Genomic DNA, 21,978 nt, shown 5'->3' on the forward strand with positions numbered 1-21,978 from the left:
GGTGTATAACACATACAATATGTACAGGAATCCCCCAAAAAAGTGTATAACGCATATACTGCATATCAATCCAAATAAAACATGATGTCTATAGAAAGTTTGTTCCAATCCATCAGCAAAGTGTTTTCTCAAGAAATAATTGGATTGCTGTGAATGCGGCATATGAATAATACTGTACATAAGTATCATCCACATAAGGCAAATTATTTGCCTGTGACTCCGCTGCCATCTATGCACTCACCAGCGGTACCTAATGATCATGCCCATCACAATCCTCCTGGAATTTTTGGGTCTCTTAGGTCTCCACACAATCCATTCCGATATGCCACAGTACTGCTTAAAACACTGGCTCCATCAGATGCGGCCCCTCCTTAGCCTTGTCCAGGGAGGAATTCTCTACAGCTGTGCTATATTTTATGGGCAAATTAGTGTGAGGAACTTTACAAAGACCTTTCAGATCAATAAGAGTAAGGTAGAAATAATTGTAATATGATTTAACATTTTGACCATAGGTACCCTTACCATACCATAGCAGTTCAAATTGCAGTTGTGTAAAACTGGAACAGGCAAGGTTTAAACTACTGCAATTACTAGTCGGGGTTCCCTAAAAAAAAAGTCCCAAGATTCAAGAAAACAATTTCAGTATACGCCTTACTCAAAACGGTTCTATATGGAGACTGAATAAATCCTGATGAGTTTTTTTTTTTTTTTTTTTTTCCTGCTAAATATTTCCCTGATCAATATTTGCTTGAGAAGGCGGTGGACCCAGCCATATCACGCCATAACAAAACACTGACTCTACCCATTGAAGATACCCCAACATTTAAGGATGATTGGAAGCCCTTTTCAAATCTTTATTGTCATGAACAAGTCTTGCTATGCAGCCTGCTATATAGAGCTTCACGGATTAATCGTTTAAAAAATATAGATCGCGATTCAATCCCCCTCACAACCTTAATACAGCATTTCCCCGATTCGTGTTAAACAAGTGCAGAGCTTTCAAAATAAAAACTCAGCCAGCAAATGTTTATCAACAGCGATAAAGAGAAACAATGTATCCCTCGGTTCTTTTACATCAAAGGAATGAACTTCCGTATGTAAATGAGGTCAGTTTAACCACTTAAAGACCTAAACCTTTTTTTGACATTTATTGCTTACAAGTCAAAATCTGTATTTTTTGCTAGAAAATTACTTTGAACCCCCCAAACATTATATATCATTTTTTTTTTAGCAGAGACCCTACAGAATAAAATGGAGATCATTGCAATATTTTGTCGCACTGTAATTGCGCAGCAGTCTTTTCAAAAGCATTTTTTTTTTAGGAAAAAATATACTTCAATGAATTTAAACAAAAAAAAAAAAAAACAGTAAAGTTAGCCCATTTTTTTTTTTTTTGTATAATATGAAATATGTCACACTGAGAATCATGAGAGAATCGGGATCTTTATTCTAAACAAAAAAAAAAATTGTGATTCTCATTTTATCCACAATCGTGTAGCTCTACTGCTATAGCTATCTTGTGAAGAACCAGTATGCATGAGGCCTTAGTGAGCACTGACCACTGCATTTATATTTATTTTCATTGTATTTCAGTTTAAACCTGGTGAAAATAAAAAAGGAAATCGATTGTAAGACAAATGCATGGACTGCCATTTCTGACCTCATTCTAAAGCCTCGTACACACGATCAGATTGTTGGCAGGGGCTTGTCTGTTGACAGACTGTTGCCCTAAAAACTGACCGTTAGTACTCTCCTTCTGACAATTGTTCAAATTTCGGCCAACAGATGTTGGATGGCAGGCTAGTAAATTTTCGGCGGAAAACAGTCTGTCTGATACAAGTTGAAAGTACAAACACGCATGCTCAGAATCAGTGCTCACCAAACATGAAATTAGCAGAAGGGGCCCGATGGGTGGCACTCAAGAGTCGAAATACCTTGTAGTACGTCACTATGTTTCGTGTTTGTTGGCCCGCAATTGTGTCCCGTTGGTATGCAAGACAAGTTCCTGGCACGCACCCTTTGGACAAAAATCAGATGCTTGGTTGGCCAACAATCTGATCATGTGTACGAGGCTTTAGGATGAAAACTCTCTGGCTGTCATCCTGAACCTCTGTCCTCAGTACTTTGAGTCACTGGCCCAAAAGTGAAATTATAGCAAACTCAAAACTCGTGTTTTTCCTACTTGCTGCCAGTCAGAAACTGTTTTTTCTTAGCATATGTAACTGTGAATGGGTGATGCCTGTCTGAAAGGGACCTAAATTATCTTTACCTGTGTTGTGAAATTTTTAGAAATTAAATTCTCCACAATTCTGTTAGATACAGAGATGAATGAAGGCTTGTTTTTAAAGTGCTTTTACTACTTGTTAATATTTAAAAGTGTAATTCCAGGAAAAACGTAACTAACCTAAAATCTACACCCACCCCTTTTCTAAGACTATTCTATCTACTTTGTAAAAGGAAAGATGCCTATATTCACCTATTCTGAAGTTGATCGGTCCCAGCGTCAGTGTAGAGGAGGGCCACCCAACAATAGTAAACCTATGGGTGATGTCATTGCCCAGGCTCTTCAGCTGTTGTCGCTGTTCTCGCCTCTACCCAGAAGCCACTGCTGGAAAGATCATGTGATCATCAGAATATGTTAGTATAGGCATCTTTCCTTTAACAGGGTAAATAGAATAGGCATGGAATGGAGGTGGGAGTAGATTTCAGCTTGGGTTTTGTCTTGAATTACACTTTAAATGCTTTAGTGTGCATGGTCTGGGCATAGATTCACTCAAACAAGAACAAGGAACACATTTTGGCATTCTGTGAAAGCAATATTGCTTGTTCATGGCCATTAGTTTGCATTTACCATTGAAGTGTGAATGAATGCTGTTAAGTGTGTCATATCGTATGGGAACGTACAGCTGTAGCCCTCCTGTTGACTGGTCTGCTGGGCCAATCAGCAGGTGCCTGGTCTGCTACAACTTTCACCCTCCTCCATGACCTCCTGCCAGTCCATTGTGACTCTTCTCATTACTGAACCTTTCCTCTGACATGAATATGGCTCTTACTAGTTTAATATTGCTACTTTCTTGCTTGATTTTCTATGTCCTCGCAGAGGATCTTCCCGCACATCGAAAGTTTGAATATAAATACAGTTTCAAAGGTCCCCATATCACCCTTCCTGATGGAACTTTACCATTCTGGGAAAGACTTGGAGGTAATTTCATTCTATGACAGTTAAGAAATGCTGCTCTTTTCTAACTTGCTGTAAAGATTAAGCTCTTTAAGACTTTTATATTTCAGACGGGTGCCATTTGTTTTATTTATTACACGGATGTAAGCAAGCATGCAAGAAAAACACCACTTTAGGGAAGCCTAAAACATATTCTATTGTTTTGTTAGTTTAATTGTTTATAGGATAGAATTGACAGCACAGCAGCTCTCAAACCTTTGTTTTAATTTGTGTCATTTTATTTTAATACATTTCAAAGATTGCTGCACACATTTTATTTTCATCTTGCATTACAATTTTTCCTATATGTGATTGACTTATATGTATACATTATACACCATTGCAGAGAATGGTTGTGCAGTACCTCATGTCAAATTACTAGAAGTCCGTTTTCATTTGTTATCCTGCTCTGAGCTTCTCCTTGGCTGCTATTAGTTATTGCCTTTAATCATTTTTAGCAATACACCATTAACTAATCAAAGGTCTGTAGTGTTCTATAAGACTGCCCTGCTTTTATTGCATACCTAGTAAGCCTTTCTCTTTTCATAAAAATATGTTTTAGGCTTTTAGTTAAACTCGTGAAGGAAATATGGGGCCGCCATAGATGACTAAAATGCTGGTTACCTGGTGGTCATACTGAACCCCTGGTTTCAATGCTTTCTGAGTCACAAATACAAAGTAAATCTTCAGCAACTGAGGAGCTCCTTGTCTGCATTTTTTCAGAGACATAAATAGGCACTGGTGACATGCATAATTGTTTCCTGTGCTAAGGTAAACTAAGAGGTTTCAATTGCATAACAGCTGCTGAAAATGCTGGTTGCCTGGCAAAATTTCTTTGACTTCAGTACATTCTGAGAGGCTGACCTGAAGCAAGCAAGCACGCAACAAAGGAAGTTGAAGTGACGTCAGAACTCCTGATCGGCATACATAGTGTAGGAACTGAAGCTATTAGATCAGCATGACAGCCAGGAAACTAGCATTTTCAGAAGGAGAGGTCATTAATACATTTTATTACATTAATAAATGTAATCCCCAATTGACTTTTATTTTTATTTAGCAATCAGTGGTTGTGATATAAAATACTGTTTTTTCATCCTTGGTTGCATCTCAGTGCTCCTAATTTCCTGCAGCCACTTTCCACCTACATGCATTCACTCCAGGGATGATTGCATGGCCCTTTTTATATTTACACCGGCTGGACCACTGAAATGTTTTGTTTTTGTTTTTTTACCCCAAAAGTAAAGTTGACCTGAATGCCCTTTCACAGCCCACAATGAAAAGTTTTTTTTGGGGACTTTGAGTGAGGCACAAGACATGTGAGAAATTATGTAGATAATTTAATTGGCAAAAAAACTAAGCATAACTCATAACATGTGATACATGATTGAACATGGGTATTTAAATCTATATACAAAACGATGACATACAAAAAAATTCATATATGTATACATGCACGCACCTGCAATTGCATAGTTCCCCGTGAAAGTAACTGGTATAAAAAAAGCCAAATGCTTGTTTGGGTATGAATACAAATGTGTTATAGGATACAGATGATTCATAGTTGAGGTCAAGCTATGTTTTGAACATGATGACATTTAATAGGCTTGACGCGTTTCGTCGCAAGTTGCCACTCATCAGGAAAAAACTCATAGCTTATCTGAAAAGTACCAAATAAGATCTAATGTTTGGCCCAGATGGTAAGAAAAAAAGGTAGGGGAAACAAGATGTGTAGCTTCCTGGAATACTTGCATATGAATTTGTTCTTCATAAGCAGTATTGCAAGTCAGGGTCTGCGAAGTGAGTCTAGCCCAGGAGCTGAGGGAGTGAACCCAAGGAAGAAAAGAGCGCACCAACACACCCCAGGAGTACCCAGCCCACAACAGCACATAACCACGTTTGCTTTGAGGACCTTTTTGAAGGTCAGATCAGCAGGTTTAAATCATTACAGTGTCCCAGTTCAGTGATATATCTGCTAACTTTATTTTCTGTTAAAGCAGCAGACTTTACCTTGTAAGCACCAAAATCCAGGCAGTTGCATTCCAAATGAAGTCCATCTTTATTGTAGCATAAAAACAACTGGATACAGCTAAATAAATTAGAAAAAAGTCAAAGCGTTTCACGCTGTACCATCACTTAATCTTAAGTCAGCACTGAGTGATTCCTTTGATAAGCTTGAGAAAGTAACATCTATATTTTAGACATTCAGGTTCCCTTTTAGTTTCACATGCTTGTGTAGTGCTGTATTTGTTTGATAAACTGCATATACTCATGGTTACAGATGCAATTCCTGGTCCAGATGAAATTCGCCTCGTTCCATCGCTAAAGAATCACAAGGGATCAGTATGGACCAGAAGCGATTTTTCTCTTCCCCACTGGGAAGTGGAGATGTCCATTAGGATCTCAGGACATGGGGTCAAAGGAGCAGAAGGAATGGTGAGATCATGGAGCTAATATATAAATATTTGCCACTGTATCCAACATGATGATTTTATTTTTTTTCATTATTTACATTATACCATAGTACAGAACATCCTCCACATGAAAATTTGAGAAAACAAATTAAGGGTATTACAAAAGTATATGTAGAGATAGTGGGCTTATCAATTATGTCAATGTGCCCACCTGATGACCCAATGCATAGCTACCGTGCCTTATTTTACCACACCAGTCCCAACATCGAGTGCCAACATGCCATAGGGATTGAAACATCAATTCATTTTAGCTCTACTGTCCATCTCTCTCTTTATCACAAATAAGAGCTGCTGCCTAGGAGTGGAAGCCACACAACTCCATCTCTACCATCAGGAGCTCTAATGAAGACTGTTCACTCTAAGGTGTTTCCCCTTCAAGGTGAACCCTTGCCACTCAATTTTGACACAACTGTCAATCTCTGGTCTTTTGTTGTACCTTACATTTGTTTTATTTAGAATGGCTTTGACCTCTATTGTCCAACTACCTCCTCTAGCTTTGGCCTTCAGAAATGATTTTCCCTTGATATGAAACTAGGAGTCTAAGCCCTTAATGCTGACCAGCACTATTCTGCTGGACCTGTAGGTCTATCAATGAAATACCAAAGAATGTTGACCTTTGACGTGTCAACCCTCCCAATTATGACCACAAACATAACGGCATCAACAGTGCTGACTTTCCATAGTGGTTAAACATCAAGTCCTATTAGCTCTATTTCTTAAATGTCTTGTATTTGTTTTGAGGATTTGTATAAGTAATCTAAAAATACACCACTCAACAGCAAACATTTTCTCAATTTGACAGTTTTTTTTTCCACACTATCTTAAAAGTACTGGGTGACCTAGCTTTTGTTACTGTAAATATGAAAATTAGTAGGCTTTTTGGAAGATATGAGTTACATGATACTACCTATGGGTGGTGAATAAAGTAAGACGCTCTAATTAAAAAAAAAAGTTGAACAAAGCCGCGCTTAGGCAATACGGGAATCAGAAAGAGAGCAAAAAGCATACAAATATCTATATATACGGGTTGAAGCCCCCCAACCAAGAAATCCCCGCAAGGGTCTTTCAAAATAATCAATAATCTCAGGAGAGTGTGGAGTGTCTGGCGCTACCCGATATTAACGGTGAATACCACCCTTATTTCCACTAAGTACAATATTACCACAGTACAGTAAGTTGTTCGTTATAAGTTTGTAGAAAACAATCGTAATCATAAAAATTCAATAGACTGTGCATAAAGGGACTACAAAAAAATCTTCTAAAGTGCTTTGTGCAAGAATAGGTGCTACATATAATACTTAATGTGAGTCACATGCGTATTCACACAATTCCCTATATATGTTATATTATTCACTATCAATGAACCTCAAAAAAAATCCAGCTAAAGTGCAGCCTCATGAAAAAACAAAAACAATTGTGGCTATAAAGTTTGCTATATGTACCAAAAGTAAGACGCTGTACCTGTTTAGGCTTAAAGGTTAAAACCAGTGTAAGAAAATATATATAAACCAGTACATAATTATCTGTGACTTATACTCTTTAATCACTTTGCAGTGTTTAAACAAATAAGTGCCATATAGTACTCATCACCACAATTTAACAAAGCGTGTATATATCAAAGAAAATCCATAAAAAATTATATATGTATGAAAGGGTGAAAAATAAAAGTCCAAGAATATCCCAGAAATTGTCCTGTATAGTCTGTGTTTACTCTGTACACTTTATGCTGTGTGATATCGGTGAACAATTCTCTCCCCTCCCAAATCACCAGTACTCCATCACGTGTGGTAATAAAGATACACTCACCAGATCCCCTCTGCTGTATTGGTCTTTATGACCGAGGGGATCTGGTGTTTCTCTATTACCACACGTGGTGGAGCACTGGTGATTTGGGAGTGTAGAGAACTTCTCCACTCCCACATTTCTCCCTAACATCCAAGAACAGTTTGAGAAACAATGCCTTTTCCAGCATGATGGAGCACCTTGCCATAAGGCAAAAGTGATAACAAAGTGGCTTGGGGAACAAAACATAAAAATTTTGGGTCCATGGCCAGGATACCCCCCAGACCTTAATCCCTTTGAGAACTTTTATATCCTCTAGAGGCGAGTGAACAAAAAAAAACTCACACGTTCTGACAAACTCCAAGCATTGATTGTGCAAGAATGGGCTGCCATCAGTCAGGCTGTGACCCAGAAGTTGATTGACAGCATGCCAGGGCGAACTGCAGAGGTCTTGAAAAAGAAGGGTCAACACTGAAAATATAAACTCTTTGCATAAACTTAAAGTAATTGTCAATAAAAGCCTTTGACACATATGAAATGCTTGTACTTATGCTTCAGTATACCATAGTAACATCCGACAAAAGATCTAAAAACACTGAAGTAGCAGACTTTGTGAAAATGAATATTTGTGTCATTCTCAAAACTTTTGGCCATGGCTGTACAAGCATTCAGCCTGGTCTCATCTGTTTCCTGTCTGGCATATGCCAATTATGTGTTGTCTTATTGTATCCCTGATAAGTTCGGCAGATTTGTTGCGACAACTTGTCTTGTATCTGAGAAGCTTTGCCATAATAAAAAAAAAAAAAAGAAGAAAAGCACTGGGTGGTATAACAATTAAATCAAAGCACTACTATATAACCCAAGCACATACCTCCCAACTTTTTGAGATGGGAACGAGGGACACCTATTAGCAAAAATATGTATGCATAGGACACACACCCCTGCCATGCCTTCCCTAAAGGAGAATTATACCAAAAAAAAAAACATTGGCTAAACCCATAAGTGCTTTTTTTTACCACTACTATTCCTTTATACTGGCTTTTGAAATTTACAAATGTTGCAATTTCAAATTTGGATGAAAGGCTTAGCTCATGGAAACACATTTGAAAGATATTAAGTGCATTTTATATACAACTATATCGATCAGTCCAAAATGAGGGACAAATGATGAGGAAAGAAGGACAAAGGGACTTTGTTCAGAATTAGGGACAGTTGGGAGCTATGCAAGCAGAGTTGAAAAAAATTGCTTAAGAAAATTCTATGGCCAGTATCAAATGTGTTCAACTTTCAGAAAGTCTAACAACTTGCCGTTGTTCATATATGATGTGCGTTCTAGATCCCTTTGTGCGGTCGCAAGTTTAATGCTGCCAAATGGCTTCCATTATAAAGGGAGCAGAGAAAATTGATTTGTACTGTGCACTGCTAGAAGTATTTAATGTAATCCAGAGGAAGCAATCATTCTCCACTGCTAACTGGCAATATTATCTTCAATTATAGGCTCTGTGGTATACCAGGAAACCAGGGGACTTGGGTCCAGTATATGGCTCTAATGATCTCTGGGATGGACTGGGGATTATTTTTGACACATTTGATCATGATTTTATGGTAAGAGCAATAGTTTACATTACGATTTCCTTTAAAACCGGTCACAGGGCATTTGTGCGTGGTATGCCATAGCATGTATGTCCTAAGTGCGTGATAATAAATTACCTTTCACATTGTGTATTGTGTGTCCTCAGGGCATACTTTAGTAAGGGCACGGATGAGCACCTTACTAACTTGCAAACTTAGTGAGGCTTAGAAATTACTTCTATGGAGCAGGGATGGTGAGAAAAGTGGTCGCTTGGAACTTTTAAAATCCCTTTTCATAGTAGGCCTGTTTATTAGCATTATGTGATAGAGATAAGATTACATAATGTGGTGCTTCCTAATGATTGGGCACATTTTAAATGTAAAGGGACAGAATAAAAGAAGGACTTGACTGGCTATAGGTGATATGAATTGATCTTTAGAGCATTAAACTCCTACAGGAATGATGTATTGGAAAATACATAGGACACCATTTCTGTACCTTTGAAAATACTATTGGTAGTAGCCTGGCAGTCTTTGGCTTCAGCCATTTCTGAGACACCAATTAACCAAGTCAGAGGCTCAAGAAACATTAAAGGCATAAGGTCAACACAACAGCAAGGCAACTAGTTTTCAGGAGGAGTATGGCAGTGTTAGCTTTTGTATATCTCTCAGCACAGGTTTTCCTTTATGTTCTGGAGCCCAATTCAATAGATTTTTATTATATGTCTTACTGGGTCCTAGGAAACGGAACCAGAAAAAGAAAAGGGGACATCAAACCAACCATAGTGTATCAACTAGATTTATTGTAAATATAAAAGCCAATAAAGGTTGCACTCACAAACATAAATGAAAATGAGCGTCTCTCAGATCTGTATGCAGTCCAGGCATTGGTGGGGGTGGGTGACCAGATCGCAGCGCCTTCGGGGACTCTATATCCAGGGCCGCTGTGGGAAGGCACTGTGGAACTGGAAGGAGCAACCATAGAGAGAGACTAATGAAAAACTGCCAGGACATCTGTCATTGCAATGGCTTTCGGGAAAGAAATTTCTGACAAAAAGACCCCCCCCCCCCACCTTTATCTCAGGGACTGAGGGATCAAACTGCACACTGATCTGAGAAACATGCTCATCTTCATTTATGTTTGTAAGTGCAACTTTCAATTGCTTTTATATTTACAATAAATCTATTTACTACACTATGGTTGGCTTGTTTTGTTCACAGCCTCTAGCTTCCCAACCTGACAAGGGAGGCAGCCTCGCCCAGCCTGCAGTTAGTTAACCATTGATTAGAAGTGGCTCACAGCCTCCAGATTAAGTATTCAACAAGCTGACACTTGTATTACAACTCGTTGAAGTTTACTTTATTATTGGTATATCCCAATTACTAAAGAATTTTCATTTATGGGTGGATGTTACACTTTAACATCTAGGAGTTGCTTCCCCGCTCATGTTATCACCTTCCTCCTATGGTATTTTTTTTCTTCCTGTTGGAAGAGCGCCAGACATTTTTCTCTTTTTTTTTTATCTTTCTTTAGCTTTGGGTCTTAGGAAATATGTGTAGGACTGGCACATTCTGCTGCTATGTTGGTCCTTCTGTATTAGATACATCTACTGCTGAATGGATGATGGGAAATAGGGGTTCAGTCCACAAAAAAATAGTTTTAGACAGTGTGGCAAACTGTACACTTGCTTCATATACCCTTTGGGGACCCCGATAGTGGGAGTTGCAGGTCCCTACTCATTGCAGTTTTTACAGTTCTCCCTGCTGGAAACTGTATCCATGTAATATTACAGAGCACACGGTAGATACACACGAGTATCATTCCTTCTGCAGTAAAATCCATCAGATTTCATGTTGGGCTGGGAGGGGTTACAGGGCAAGGAACTCAACTGTTGACATTTTGCAGTGGTCATTTCCAGATATTTGAAAAAACAGTCTAATATTATCCACCTGTAACTGAAACTAGTTTTAGGTATATTAGCTTTAAAAGGTGTATATACTGTATTTTATACTTAAAGGGTTAGTTCACCTTTCCTGCACTTTTACCACAAAACTCTGTATGCATTCCAGGATCCCTAGCACATTACATTTAGCTGCTAAGCCAGTAAAAATGATCCGTTTTCTGCCCATATGTGTAGGCCTTGCATGGCATCAGCAAATCTCCTTGGTGCTTGAGCAGAACATTGGTTGTGCATCCTCAGCTGCCACTCCGGCTCATTCAAACTGTGCGTTTGCTCTCTTTCTATCTAGGGAAGAACACATTGGGCATGTGTGCAGTTTGTTCCAATAGTTTTTATTACAATTTTAAATCATCATACAGAAGTTTACGCTCATAGTCCCCTTTCACACAGGCAGATAGAATTCAGATTTTTGCTGCGGATAGATAAGTTATCTACCGCAGATAAACTCGCACAATGCTTTCCTATGGCCCCATTCACACACTGCATTTTAGCCATGGTTTCCTTACATGGGGTTTGATGCGGTTAGAAATAACTGCAGGTAATCGCAGTGTGCTATTTCTCCTGCAGATAGCAGCAGCAACAAGGAAACAAAAACAGGAAGCACATCGGAAATGGCAAAAATGTTCCAACGGAGCTAAACGCAGCTGCATGTAAATGCAGCTAATCGCAATGTACAACTCCAAGCGATCACTGTGCCTGGAGTCTTTTAACAGCGGCAGAACAGCCGCCCGTGCGAAAGAGGCCAAATAGTTATCATACAATTGTTAAAGCAAGGATGTGTTGGCCAACATGATCAGTGACCCTGAACCGTTAAACACCAACAAAACATAATTATCAAAAATATAATGTATTTAGGGAGACTTTTACCATCCCCTGGCAGCATCTTACCAAAACTTTTCCATATGGTATCACAGAAATGATTTTAAATTTTTTTTTTTTTACAAACAAAATGTTTATTAAGTTGAGAAAAAAAAAACTACAGGCACAAAGTACATAATACATACAGTACGTAAATAAAACGGAGTTACATCAAAAAATAAACCATCATTCTGAGTGGGAACAGCTGGTAGCATGAGCCAAACTAATGAAGAGGGTGCATTGTAATAACAAATAACACGGTCCAGTGGATAGGGGGTAAAGCAAAGCACTGAAACAGAGCAGCGCAGGGGGTACAGAGCAACATTACGGACAGTCTTGGGGGAGATAGGGTAAGGGGGGAGACCGAGGCGGCCGGATCCTCCAGAGGACAACTATATTGGGGATCAGGGATCAACCTCTATGTCATTACAAGTGGCTGCGTTACTTAACCATATATCCCATATCTTCCCATACTTAGCAGGGCAGCCCCTATGTGCATATATTTCCTTCTTATAAGGAAGGACACCATTGACGGTAGCTATCCATTCCTGCACACTCGGGGGTGTCCCTCTCATCCATTTCCTTGCCACCAACAACCTGGCAAGAAATAATACCTCCTGTAGAAAAGTGATATGGGGCTTGTCAAAGTCTGGATCTGGGAATATCCCCAGTAAGCACTGTTTGGGGCACATGGTCAAGGGGGATCCCATCTCATCATGTATAAATTTAACAATATGGGACCAGTAATCATGTATTACCGGGCAAGACCACAGCATGTGGAAGAAGGTACCGGGCGAGCCATTGCATCTGGGGCAGCTAGGGTCTTGTACCGGAGTAAACCGAGCAAGGCGGGATGGGGTGATGTAGGCCCTATGAACAATATACATTTGGGTCAGGCGGTCAGAGAGTTTGGTAGACACCTTTTTGCATGTAGTCAGAGCATCTTCCCACTCCTCATCCTCCAAGTGTCCCACGTCCCCGACCCATCTATCCCTCAGCTTGTATGCAGAGGCGGCCGCTACAGGACGGAGAAGATCATTGTAAAAGAGGGAAATTAGTTTGGAGGGGTCCTGCCCCAGCAGGGTAGCTAAAATGCCCGTGCGGTCCAAACTCGGGGGATGATCGCGAAACTGGGTCTGAAGGGCATGCCGGAGCTGGAGAAATCTGAAGAACATATGGTTGGGGATATGGAATTCATCTTTAAGCTGTTGGAAAGATTTAAGAACCTGATTACTGTAAACATCTGAGAGGTATGCCACGCCCTTAGATAACCACAGGCCACAGTCTGGTATCGACAACAGTTCCGGTAATCCCGGATTGTGCCAAAGGGGGGTGTGCGAGTGCATAGCGGGTCGTCCCAGCCTGCGTCCCACCAATTCCCATATCCTGCAGTGAGCATACAGCAGACCCCGGCGATTACGCAGCGCCTCGGGGTCCATAGGAGTCTTAAATAGCACTTGGTAGGGGTGAGTGTACCCAGCAGACAGGGGTGAGCACACCAGGGTCAGATACCGCTCCCGGTCCTGTTTGTCCAAATGAAAAAAGTGAGAGAGTTGGGCAGCTAGATAGTACAGGTTGAAGTCGGGTAACGCTGCGCCGCCCAAGTCGGTGGGACATTTCAATACCTGCCAGGACAGTTTATGTCGGTTCCGCCCCCACACGAAGGAGTTAAGGATCGCTTCAATGTCTTTAAAAGTTCGAAGGGGTAGATATATGGGGGCATGCCAGAGGACATACAAAAATTGAGGAAGTACAATCATTTTTATCAGGTTAATACGGCCCATTATTCCTAGGGGGAGTTTAGCCCATGTTTGTGTTTTGGTTTTAAGAGTCGCAATTAATGGCTCTATATTAAGTTTAATGATTTTAAAATTTAAAAAAAAGAAAGGAAAAGAATCAGAAAAGAGCAGAGTAGGGTGGGTCCCCTCACAAAATAGCCCAGCCTTCAGTGAACCTGGAGATAAGCAATCTAGGGATTCCACACTTTCTCAAACCTAGCTTGCTTATCTTGTCGAATACTAGTCAGTTTTTCATTGATCATAATCCAGGATATCTTGTGTTTCACCAGGTTAACTTTTATTACAGGTGATTTTCATGCACATGCAATAGTTATTGCATGTGTGCAGTTTGGACAAGCCAGAGCAGCCTCTGGGAGTGTGCTTCATATATTCGGCCCAGGTATTGAGGGTTTTTTGCTGACAGGCCATGACCTACATATATGGATGGGAAAAGGAGTACCTTTTTACCAACTGAGCAGTGAGTGGTATGTAATGTACTGGGGATCCTGTAATGCATAGATGGTTCTGAGGGAAAGGTGAACTATTCCTTTAAATTAGAAGAACATATTTGCTCCCTCTTTGTAAAGCCTTGTTTTCTTTCAATCTTTTACATTAGTATACATTCCTTTTCCTTTTTTTCCACAACTGCTAACCAAAATCTCCAGTTTAATGCTTTTTTTTTGCCCAGGGAAATAACCCAGCAATAGTTATTGTGGGGAACAATGGAAAACTTCAATATGATCATTTACGGTATGTACAGTGTTAATAAAATGGCTATACAATGTAATATCTCTTAGGTGGGGATTAAATATTTAGGTGAAAAATGTGTATAAAGAAGTCACACCAAATATATAAATAAATAAGTGTCCTTAAGAGACCATTCTTAAGGGCTAAAAAGGAGAAATATATGTGAAACAAGAAAGTCCAAAGGAAACAAATCACCCACAATTCACTTGCTCCACCAGTGTCCCCTCAATCACAATTCGTAATGCTTCCACCTCCACCGCCATGTGGCACCAAATATTAAAGCCTCTTACTGGATTCTGTGGCCCGTCACCGTCATATAGTATGGTCAAATGCACATGTTACATCTCCTTATGAAGGGAAACTCAATGTGATGCAGTCAGGGTTGGTTCATCAGCAGGATGAAAAATAAAAGGCATATACGCCCATAGTGTAACCCATAAACATTTATTCAAAAAATAACAAGTGAAACTTGCAAAGGGATTCATACTAATCAAATCCTTAGGCAATAGGTTTAAAAACTTGCATATAACAAAAATATGTAGAAGAATATATATCGGCACAAACTGATGAAGAAATTCTTATTTTATATATATATATATATATATATATATTTTTTTTTTTTTTTTTGGGGATATATATTATAACAAACAGTAAAAACATAGCTTTTTTTTTATTGTCGCTCTTTTTGTTTATAGCACAAAAAATAGAAACGCAGAAGTGACCAAATACCACCAAATGAAATCTCTATTTGTGGGGGGGAAAAAGGACATACATTTTGTTTGGGTACAGCGTTGCACGCCCATACAATTGTCAGTTAAAGCGACAAACTGCCGTATCGCAAAAAAAATAACTGGGGGGTAAATCCTTCTGGGGCTGAAGTGGTTAAGCGTGTATTTGTGTCCAGTTTTAACTGTCAATTTTCTGTGAATGACATTTGTAGCTTAATTTCCTATGAACACCTTCACTAAATGTACATATTCCCAATGTCTGCAATTTCTGGATTGAGTATTCATTGTTACAATTTACCATTTCTATGCATTTGTTTGTTTTTCCACAACAGTGATGGCTCGAGTCAAGCTTTAGCAACTTGCGTTGAACATTTTCGCAACACAATACGCCCATTTAAAATAAAGATAACATACTACAAAAAAACATTGCAGGTAAGAGACCTAAGTACCATACCGATAACTGATACAGTGGGCAAAATAAATTATTTGATCCCCTCTAGATTTTGTAAGTTTGCCCACTTACAAAGAAATGAAGGTTCTATATTTTTTTATCATAGGTGTATTTTAAATGATAGAGAAAATACCAAAAATCCAGAAAAAACACATGATAAAAAATGTATAAATTGAGTTGCAGTTCCATGAGTATAATTATAATAAATAATAATAATAATAATTTGATACCTAGGCAAAACATGACTTGGTGGAGAAACCCTTGTTGGCAAGCACAGAGGTAAGACGTTTCTTGAAGTTAGTGACCAGGTTTGCACACATCTCTGGAGGGATTTTGGGATCATCTCTAAATCCTAAAGATATCTTGGCTGTCTCTTGGCAACTCAAAGTTTTTGCTCCCTCCATAAATTTTATATAGGATTAAGGTCTGGAGGCTGGCTGTGTTTGGAGGAAGAGAAAATGATCACTATGATCCCAAGAACACCATCCCTACAGTCAAATACGGAGGTGGAAACATTATGGTTTTGGGCTGTTTCTCTGCTAAAGGTACAGGCCGACTTTGCCGCATTGAGGAGCCAATGGACGGGGCCATATATTGTAAATTCTTGTATGAGAACCTTTTTCCCTCAGCCAGAACACTGAAGATGGGTGGTGGATGGGTCTTCTAGCATGACAATGACACAAAACATACTGCCATGGCAACAAAGGAGTAGCTCAAGAAGAAGCACATTAAGGTCATTGAGTGGCCTTGCCAGTCTCCAGACTTTAATCCTATAGAAAATTTATGGGGGAAGATGAAACTTCGATTTGCCAAGAGACAGCCAAAAAACCTTAAGGATTTAGAGAAGATCTGTAAAGAAGAGTGGACCAAAATCCCTCTTGAGATGTGTGCAAACCTGGTCACCAACTGTAGGAAACGTCTTAATTCTGTGCTTGCCAACAAGGGTTTCTCCACTAAGTCATGTTTTGTTTGGGGATCAAATACTTCACTCACTGCATTGCAACTTAATTTATAGCATTCGTTTTATGTGTTTTTCTGAATTTTTGGTTGATAATTTGTCTCTATTATTTAAAATACACCTATGAAAAAAATTATAGACCCTTCATTTCTTTATAAGTAGGCAAACTTGCAAAATCTGCAGGGGATCAAATAATTCCCCCACTGCAAAAACTATTATACTTGTACAGTGCGTTGTGTTTTATATATATATATATACACATCAAAAGTATATAAGGGTGATAAGAGCGGCAAGAAGAATGCAAAGGCAGTGGGTGGTGTGTCGGCAGTCCTAGCCCTCTGCATTTCTCTTGAGGGCGCTTGGCCTTATGGAGAGTGGGGCATCCTGTCCAACCACATAGCTAGCCTTGCACAGCATGTAGGAAGATGGGACAAAGTACTACAAAATTAACAAATAAAATAAAAATGAATCTAAGAAAAAAAAAGTTTGGGCTTTACATACACTTTAATTATATACAAAGTCATGCCGATGCTAAAATTAGAAATACACTATACATATTTTAGATGTCCTAACTGACAGTTTGAAACTAAATGATCATTGCTTTCTATGGTATACAAAAAAATATATTCTCATGTGATATTCTAATTAATACCTTTTGATTTATTGATAAAGATGCAGCGATAAAATCAAATACAATTATCACAACATTAACAGCGCTAGAAAGCAAATAACTTACGAGTATTGGTGCAATTAGATGTAGACCACACAAAATGATAAATCCATATGTGCCAGAGTCCCAACAAATGTCCATATAGTAAATAAGGTGCTCCATGACCCCTCAGAATTGCAGGGAAGCCTTAAAGCATATACACCATCACCGGAAAAAGAAACCTCGTGCTCAGATGTGATCCCCGTTGGTAATGCACTTACCAGAAACAGTCCAAAAAATAGCCTTAATATCTCCTGGTACACCTGGATACATTTCTATTCTGATGAACAAATCCTTTCATGAGATGGCAATGCATTGAACCTGGTCTCTTCTTATGGTGTGAAAAAGGATCCTGTTTTTAAATGTTTTACTGTAATTTCTTTAAGTGGCTAACCCAATGTTACATGTAAAAAAAAAGAAGAGGGAATTCACATAGTGTAACACCGTTTTATTGGGGACATGACCACAACCGATAAAAATATGCTTACAAGAAAGTTGAATAAAAAACCGCAATAACAGTATTAAGTCTTTACTTCACATTTCATGGCTTTCTCACCGCTTCCTGATGTTACTGAACGCAATGAGAACCGGGTTGACACAGATTGGGACTGGCAGACAGGGGAGCTGTGTGGCCACGCCCTAACGTGTTTCGTAATCATGTCTTCCTCAGAGTGGCCAAGCAACACAGTTCATCCCTTATATACTCCAGACGGATGAGAGATTAACCTCCACCCGGCCGGAGTGTCAAACGCCAGTGCGGGCGTCACCTGCTAAACTAAACGTCAGCCTTCAGACTGCACACAGAGCCACCCATACTAGCACCATGCAGTACATAGACTGCGCAGAGAGAGGCACATATTGGCCCACACTAGTTAAGATTCTACAAGGATGCAGGCTAGGGGCTTAATCAAACTTCAGTAAATACATAGTAAAATGTACATCGGAGAACATTAAATAGCGAGTAGACTTTCAAAAAACAAAAATTGCAAAAGGAGACATTATAAAACATTAATAATACAATGTAATTGTAGCACATTATACAACAACAATGCAATCCAATTCCAGAACATAAATTGTCAATGTTAGGACGTGTGCCCGCTGTGATTATCAAATGCACCGCAGCAAAATCGCATCCCACATAAAGTAAAATAGCACAAATGTGGCAATACATAAAATATATATTATGCAAAAATATTAGCTATTCTCACTTTCTCTGCAACTAAATTATATGTTTGTAAATTACACCTTCACTGCATCTCAAACGCAGTGTCATGCATAATACCGAATCCCCATCCTCAGATGTAAGGTCGGTATTAAAATTAGAACATATTAAAAATATATATAAGCAGCAAATAAATTAAAAATGGATATAAGGAGCAGATAAATAAAAACCACATATAACCAATCAGGGAAATCCTATAAAAGTTCAAATGAAATCTTATATTAGATCCCTAATGAATAAGAGTTCCAGAAATATCCTGGCAAATAGTCTATATTTAGTCCACCAAGATTAGTTATAAAACTTGGTCTCCAGAGAAAAGTATTAATACATACACCCCCATAATGCCACTCTGCACGACATGATCAGTTATTAAACCTGGTCTACAGAGAGGAGTATTAATATATACACCTCCATAATACCACTCTATAAGGAAAGATAAAAATATAATTGAGCCTATACTAAGAAAACAAGGTCCAGATCAATGTCAATACACAATGATCTGATTGCAGTAGGCCCAAAAAGAAGACATTTAATTAAAACAGCTAAAAAAAACAGAACCTAATAGTCACTAATGAACCATTTTAAATCTAAATCGATATTCATTCCATTAGGACTAAGCGTGTTGGTCAACAAAATCCACTGGGTCTCGCGTTTAGACAATTCACGCACAATGTTGCCGCCTTTCCAGGATGGATATAGTCTGTCTATTCCCCAAAACTTTAGACCTGCTGGGTCTCTCCCATGTTTCTGTCTAAAATGTAGAGACACTGTGGTCCTTATAACCTATTAGAATATTGTAAATATGCTCAGAGACACTGTTGGCCAATGTCCTCTTGGTCCTGCTAATATACATTAAGCCGCAAGGGCATGCCAACGCATATACGACATGGGTAGAGAGACAGGAAATAAATTCCTTAATCTCAAATTCCATGTCATTAGCTGTAGCCCTAAACCTATTTAAACCTCTAATGTGGGTGTTCACTTTTTGGCATGCTTTGCATTTTCTGCAGAAATAAAAATCAGCATGGTCCCAAAACATCTAGGGCCTGGTGGGGGGGATCCAAGACCTTTTTTACGACTTTGTCACCAAACGAAGATGCCTCCTATAGATAAATGGAGGGGCATCTGGAAGGACTCCATTGAGAACTTTATCCATCTTCAGAATGCCCCAATGCCTTCTGAAGATCGATTCCACATGATTATACTGTTCATGAAAATGCTAATAAAGCCCCATTCATGCTTTGTATTCTGAATTTTTGTCCTTGTTTGAGACAGAATTCCAGAGTGACCTCACCGACCTCTTTGATCACCTAATCCAATCATTGGGAACTATACCCTTTCTCTACAAATCGGCTCTTAATCTGTTGTGCCCGCACAACATAATCTGATTCACGGGAACAATTCCAAATGCGCATGAATTGACCCTTAGGTATGTTGCGCAGCCACAGGGGATGATGACCACTATTGATCGTAATAAAACTATTCCGATCAGTGGGTTTGAAGTATGCTTTAGTAAGCAATACATTTTGACTCCTAATAATGGTCACGTCCAGAGAATGAATGGATTCCCTACTCCAATTAAACTCTAATTTAATATTAATCATATTAGTGTTCAGTCACTCTGGGAACTCTATCAGTGAGGTCTCTGACCCCTGCCAAATAAAAAACGGGTCATCAAAATATTGTTGGTAAAACATAAGCTCCTCCTTCTTACCGCAATAAATCCACTTGTCCTCCCACTGGCTCATAAATAAATTTGCAAGACTGGGTGCAAATTTTGCGCCCATTGCTACTCCATGTCTTTGGTTATAGAATTTACCATTATAGCAAAAATAATTGTGCCTAAGGCAAAATTCTAAAACCATCCTGAGAAACCTGAGAAACTTTTTTGGAATTTGAGGGATATCGTCCCTTCAGCAAACGGCCCAATTAAGAGCGAATAATGCGCCGTTATGTTGAATAATGGTGTATAATGATGATACATCCGTAGTTACTAAAAAGGTCTCAGCTTCCTCAGGAAAAAGCTACCTCTTTCAATAACTTCAAAAAATTAGTAGTATCCTTCAGATAGGCCTTTGTGCTAATCACACTCATTTGTAAGAAGTGATCAAGATATTGCCCTATTCTTGATGTAACAGATTAAATTCCATTTAAAATCGGCCTACCCAGGGGCTCCACTGGATCTTTTTGAATTTTGGTAAGGTGTATATAGTGGGAATATGATTGAAACTCTGTGTTAAAGAAAGCTTCTCCTTTTTAGTGAGAACCTTCATATAGAATCCGAAATCCACTAAGTTGAAAAGGTCTATCCCCTAATTATTTGTGGGGTCCTTCTCTAACTATGAATATGTATGCTCATCTTCTGAGAGCATAGTTAACAACTGGGAGTGGTAAAACCTTTTCTCAAGGATTACCAACCCCCCCCCCCCCCCCTTTAGCAGGGCAAATGATGACATTTTTTTTGTTCTCAAGGACCCTGATGACTTGCTGAATGTATTTGGGATGAATACGCTTTTTAAGAGTTAAACTCCCCAAATCATTTAAGATCATTGTTTAAACACCTCTACCAGGTGATTTGCTGGTTGTGGAGGATTAAACAGAGATCTATTCTTAAGACCACTGTCAATACCCACCGTATCTGCTCCTTTCCTTTTCCTTATATTAAAATTATTGGTTAGAAAATATTTTTTCATATTTAACTTCCTGACATATTTGTGCATGTCAATGTATACGTTAAGTTTGTTTAACGTTTTTTGCGATGTGCATCTTAGTCCCGCATTGAGTATATTCGTCTCCTGAGTTAACACTGCTTGACTCAAATTATAAATCCCACTCAGTCCACCTCCTTTTTTTTTTTTGGTGGACCCCATGTTCTGTTCTGCACCCCCTTTGTGCATTATCCTTGGAGGGCTGCCTGGACTGTATGGTTTTTCCCATTCTGGAGGGTTCCACCATTCCTGTGTATTTTGTGGATAACGAGGTTGTGAGGGTTGCCCTCTCCAGGGACGGTTCCCTCTGCCTTTCCCTCTCTAATGACCTCTCAAACCCCTCCCTAAAAAAGGAGAGGGGTGGGGAGATTGTGGGTAATAACTATTTTCCATGTTTTCCAGAGGCTCATAATAATAATTTTGTGTTAACAGTATAAGCACTCTGATACCCAGAAACAGGGGGATTCATAGGTTGAGAATAACCATTGTTTTTACCTCTGGGGCATTGTTTATTAAATAGTTACATAGTTAGGTTGAAAAAAGACACAAGTCCATCTAGTTCAACCACAAAAAAAAATAAAAAATAATATCATACAATCCCATATACCCAATTCTATACCGACAGTCGATCCAGAGGAAGGCAAAAAAACGCAGCAGAGCATGATCCAATTTGCTAAAGCAGGGGAAAAAATTCCTTCCTGATCCCTGAGAGGCAATCAGATTTTCTCCGGATCAACTTTACCTATAAATGTTAGTACCCAGTTATATTATGTACACTTAGGAAATAATCCAGGCCTTTCTTAAAGCAATCTACCG

At 39.0% G+C, this 21,978-nt stretch overlaps 1 protein-coding gene across 1 annotated transcript in view; it reads left to right on the forward strand.

Moving 5' to 3' along the window:
- Window positions 1-2,978: 2,978 nt before the first annotated feature.
- LMAN1L (lectin, mannose binding 1 like) overlaps window positions 2,979-21,978 on the forward strand; it is a 108,715-nt gene continuing 89,715 nt past the window's right edge. Inside the window, exons 1-5 of the mRNA XM_077473060.1 lie at window positions 2,979-3,202; window positions 5,496-5,650; window positions 8,968-9,075; window positions 14,328-14,389; window positions 15,447-15,546. Coding sequence (XP_077329186.1) covers window positions 3,037-3,202; window positions 5,496-5,650; window positions 8,968-9,075; window positions 14,328-14,389; window positions 15,447-15,546 — 591 coding nt within the window. The 5' untranslated portion in view covers window positions 2,979-3,036. The remainder of the gene's footprint in view (window positions 3,203-5,495; window positions 5,651-8,967; window positions 9,076-14,327; window positions 14,390-15,446; window positions 15,547-21,978) is intronic.

The sequence above is a fragment of the Lithobates pipiens genome, unplaced genomic scaffold (assembly GCF_037356315.1).
Source record: "Lithobates pipiens isolate NorthernLeopardFrog02 unplaced genomic scaffold, aLitPip1_a1.2 Scaffold_8, whole genome shotgun sequence".
Lineage (NCBI taxonomy): Eukaryota > Metazoa > Chordata > Amphibia > Anura > Ranidae > Lithobates > Lithobates pipiens.